General features: G+C 33.7%; 1 protein-coding gene across 1 annotated transcript; it reads left to right on the forward strand.

Annotated features, from left to right (window-relative positions):
- The first annotated feature begins 915 nt into the window (after positions 1-915).
- LOC141516954 (olfactory receptor 4P4-like) lies at positions 916-1,845 on the forward strand. The gene has a single exon (XM_074227904.1). The coding sequence runs from the start codon at positions 916-918 to the stop codon at positions 1,843-1,845; it is 930 nt and encodes a 309-aa protein (XP_074084005.1).
- The last annotated feature ends 2,733 nt before the right edge of the window (positions 1,846-4,578 follow it).

The following is a 4,578-nucleotide window of genomic DNA, read 5'->3' on the forward strand; positions in this document are numbered from 1 at the left end:
AAGTGCTTTATAATGTGGCTTTCCCTATGATTCTATATTTATATATAAATATATATGCATATATGTATATTTCATTAAAAATTCTTTGTTCTTCATAACTTCCATGATGCAGATATATACAGGACTCTTTGCTGTTAATCATAAAATTCTTCTTCATTGACTTTGATTGCTGTCTCAACTCCTCCACCACTAGAATGTTCTCCCTGTTCTCCTCCAATACTATTCTTCCTGACTTTCTGTACCATTCCTCAAATTATTGGACAGTTAATTGACAGTGTAGATAGAACAGTAGCCCTGAAGAGAGGAAGACATGAGTTCAAATCTGGTTATGGAAGCTAATTAGCTGTGTGATGTTGAGGAAGTACTTTAACTCTAATTGCCTCCCCCTCTAAAAGCATTGCTTGAAATTCAAATTTCCCAAATTTCCAACAAGAATACTTATTTAATTCTGACACTATCCCCTTGACAAGTATCTGCTTTTTGAAATTAATTTTTCTCTTGATTAATATATGATCAGTAGATATATAGGTACATTACTGAGACAGATAAATACAAGTTAGATGATAGATATACATAAAAAGATTAATGCATATAGATAACAGATTTGTGTTTGAATGTTTTCCACCTCTTTATAAAGTAAGCTCTTTCAATGAAAACACATATTTTATCTTCCTGTATAATTCTAGTACTTATCAGTCTTGAGAATGTAGTATGCACTTAAGCAAGACTTGTAGATTGAAAATAACAAAAATGTAGTCAAAAATTTAATAAGCTTCAAGTTCTCTCCTTTGATAGTGAGGGTAATTCTTGGTTATCATTGGTAGTATTTAATAAATAACTAATATGATACCTGATTTTTTTTCTACTTTTAGGTATACAAACTTTCCCTTATGCACTCATCTCAGGGCTGAAGTCATGGGGGATAGAAACAATGTCACTGAATTTATCCTGCTTGGTCTATTCAAATATCAAGAGGTCAAGGAATTTTGTTTTGTTTTCTTTTCACTTTGTTATCTTTTGATCTTGATGGGAAACATCTTCATCCTGATCACAGTCAGATTTAGTCAACTCAATGAACAGCCCATGTATTTTTTCCTCCGTTACTTGTCCTTCATGGATGTCTGCTTAACTTCTACTGTTGTTCCTAAATTGATTGTGGATTTATTGACTCACAGAATAACCATCTCCTACAACAACTGCATGGCCCAGATGTTCTATGGTCATTTTTTTGGTGCCTCAGAGGTCTTCATCCTGGTGGCCATGGCCTTTGATCGCTATATAGCCATCTGCAAGCCATTACATTACATGGTCATCATGAGTAGACAAGTTTGCTGTCTCATTGTAGTGGCATCTTGCATAGGGGCTTTCTTTCACTCCATCTTGCATGTATTGATTACTATTCAGTTGCCTTTTTGTGGCCCAAATAAAATAGATCACTATTTCTGTGATGTCTTTCCTCTGCTAAAGCTGGCCTGCATGGATACTTTTTTGCTTGTAATTGTGATCATTACGACCACTGGGATGTTGTCTATTTTGACCTTTCTTGCACTAGTTATTTCTTATATCATCATCCTGAACACCTTGAGGACTCACTCCTCAGAGGGTCGGCGCAAGGCTCTCTCTACCTGTGGATCACACATTACTGTGGTTATCATGTTCTTTGTGCCCCTCATCTTCACCTATGTTCCTACAAGTAGTTCTCTCAATGAAGATAAGGTGTTTGCCCTCTTTTATACTATCATTGCTCCCATGTTCAACCCCCTCATTTATTCTCTTAGAAATACTGACATGAAGAATGCCGTGAGGAAAGTTTGGTTACAAAAGCTCCTTTTCAAGGGAAAGTAACCTCTATGAAGTATTTATGAACTCATTTCAAACATAGAAATATTACCAAGAATAAGGAAATAGTTTCTTCCTCTCAGTAAAATGAGAGAGAGGTATTTCTAAAGTCTAATCACCCTTAGTAGTTGTCCTAACATGGTTTCTTCCTTACTGCATTGAACTGGATATTAGACTCCTAATAAGAAAATAATGAGGGCGGCTAGGTGGTGCAGTGCATAAAGCACCAGCCTTGGAGTCAGGAGTACCTGGGTTCAAATCTGGGCTCAGACACATAATAATTACCTAGCTGTATGGCCTTGGGCAAGCCACTTAACCCTGTTTGTCTTGCAAAAATCTAAAAAAATAAAAAAAATAATGACATTGGATAAAAAGAGTTTTTGTTTTAAACACTATATGTTTGTTTATGTGTATGTGCATGGTTTTGCTTGTTGGTGCTAAAACACTACCCATCACTATCATAGTAACAGTGAGCTCGCACTATTAGCTATATTTACTGTTGCATTGATTTTTTTTATTTTTCTGCTATATTTTATAAGCACCAAATTATAGTAGTAGAAGGATTTTGTGAGATTGAGTACTCAATCTCCACAACTAAAAAAGAAAAAGAAGGAAATAAATAAATAAAGAAAGAAATAGATCCTTGATCTTGTGTACCTAGGACATGTATTTTCATCTCAAACTTGAAGATCTAATAAAGATGGAGATCCAATTTCCTCTTTAAAACTAAATATTCTATTTTTTGTCTTTGGTATGGTTAGCATTCTTTATCATAAGTCCATCAGAGAAATTGGTTCAATTTTTTCCCCCACACTTGTTATTGCTAGCTATATTTACCATCATCCTAGTCTCCCCAATCCTATTTATTCTACCTTTCCTTTCATCCTATCCCTCCTCAAAAGTGTTTTGCATCTAACTACCCTCTCCCATGACCTTCCTACCTTTCTATCATCTGCACACACATTCCCTCCCCATATTCCCTTTGTCCCATCCCTTTCTTCTCTAATTTGCCTCTAGGGAAAATTAGCTGAGCAGTCTAGGTTATTCTCTGTCTGAGCCAATTCTGGTGAGAGTAAAGGCTTACTCACTTCCCCTCACCTTCCCCCTCTTCCTTCCACTCCACTGCAAAAGCTTTTTTCTTGCCTCTATTATATGAAATATCTTACCTCATTCTACCTCTCCTTTCCCTTTTTCCTAGTACATTCTTTTCTCCCCCATTAGCTCCCTCTTTTTACTAAATTATACCTTTAAATTCAGTGCCCTCCTCTTCCTGTCTATGCCTGCTTCCTCTGACTGTCCCACTAAATGAGAATGTTCATATGAGTTATCAGTATCCTCTTCCCATACAGGAAGACAAGCACTTCAACATCATTAAGATCTTCATATTTAGTTCTTTCAGTCCACCCTCCCTATGCTTCAACTGAGTCCTGTACTTGAGGATCAAACTTTCTTTTCAACTCTGGTCATTTCATCAGGAATGTTTGAAAGTCTCCCATTTCATTGAATTTCTCTGTATTTCCCCAAATAGAAGATGTTCAGTTTTGTTGCCTAGTTGATTCTCAGTTATAATCCAAGCTCTTTTGCTTTCTGGAATATCATATTTCTAAGCTAATCATTCAATTGTAGTTGTTACTGTCAAAATTATCAGTGACTTCTTAAATGTCCCATGTAAAGTCTTTTTTCTTAATTTCCATCATTCTTGATTATTTAAGTTTTGATAATGTTAATAACTCTATCTTTTATATTCATTTTTTTCTTGAATTTCATGAACTTATGTTTCTTCTACCTATGTAACTATTCCCTTCTACTGACCTTTTCTGAATTTATTTTTTTCAGGTTATACTCAATAAATACATAGGATTCCCTACAGTCTGTCTTAGATTATATGTATATATATATATATATATATATATATATATATATATACATAATTTGTATTAAAAGCTATATAATATCAAGGTCTAAGGAGTTAATAGTTCTGTCATATTTATTTCCGACTACTCTGGAATAGTAGCTTTCGATTTCCAGAAAAAAAATAATTTGGTTATGAACACAGATACCACAGAGAGTATCCAGAATAGAAAAATGAGAATGGTATAAATTCTCAGTAAAAGAAAAAGATTTGGAAAAATGAACTGAGAATATTTTAGCCAGATGGGCAGAATTGGAAATAAAACAGAATTAAATTTCATCAAAATAAAATTAGCTTAACAAGAATTAAAGTTGTTTTTCTTGGTCTGTGGACATAACAAATTTTAATGAATAAAAATTGTAAATATGATTAAATTATAGCTTTAAAAATCATAACAGTTAAATATATATGTCTAAACTAAAAATGGAGTGTCTCAGGATATAGTAGGCTTCCCACAACTCGAGGTCTTTAAAAAAAATTGTTGAGATTTCAAAAAAGAAAATCTGGTAAGTTTTAGATGAACTGATAATGACTGAAGTTAGTTGAATCAGGAAAATACTGAACACTTTTAGGGCAACAATGCAGAATGACCAACTATAATAGACAACCTTTATCAGAAATAGTGTTGAAAGACAATTCTGAAAGACTTGTGATGGAAAATGCCATCCACATCCAGAGAAAGAACAATGGAATCTCAAAGACAATCAAACATATTATTTTCACCTTTTCTAAGTTGTTCTTTTAATTTTTCCTTCTTTTCGCTTTTTTGTTCTGATTCTTCTTTCACAATGTGACTAATGTGAAAATATGTGTATAAAATAATTGTA

This window comes from Macrotis lagotis, chromosome 3, assembly GCF_037893015.1.
Source record: "Macrotis lagotis isolate mMagLag1 chromosome 3, bilby.v1.9.chrom.fasta, whole genome shotgun sequence".
NCBI classification, from domain to species: domain Eukaryota; kingdom Metazoa; phylum Chordata; class Mammalia; order Peramelemorphia; family Peramelidae; genus Macrotis; species Macrotis lagotis.

Bases quoted from the DNA above. Each gene is read 5' to 3' on its own strand.
- LOC141516954 (XM_074227904.1), top strand. From the start codon at position 916: ATGGGGGATAGAAACAATGTCACTGAATTTATCCTGCTTGGTCTATTC.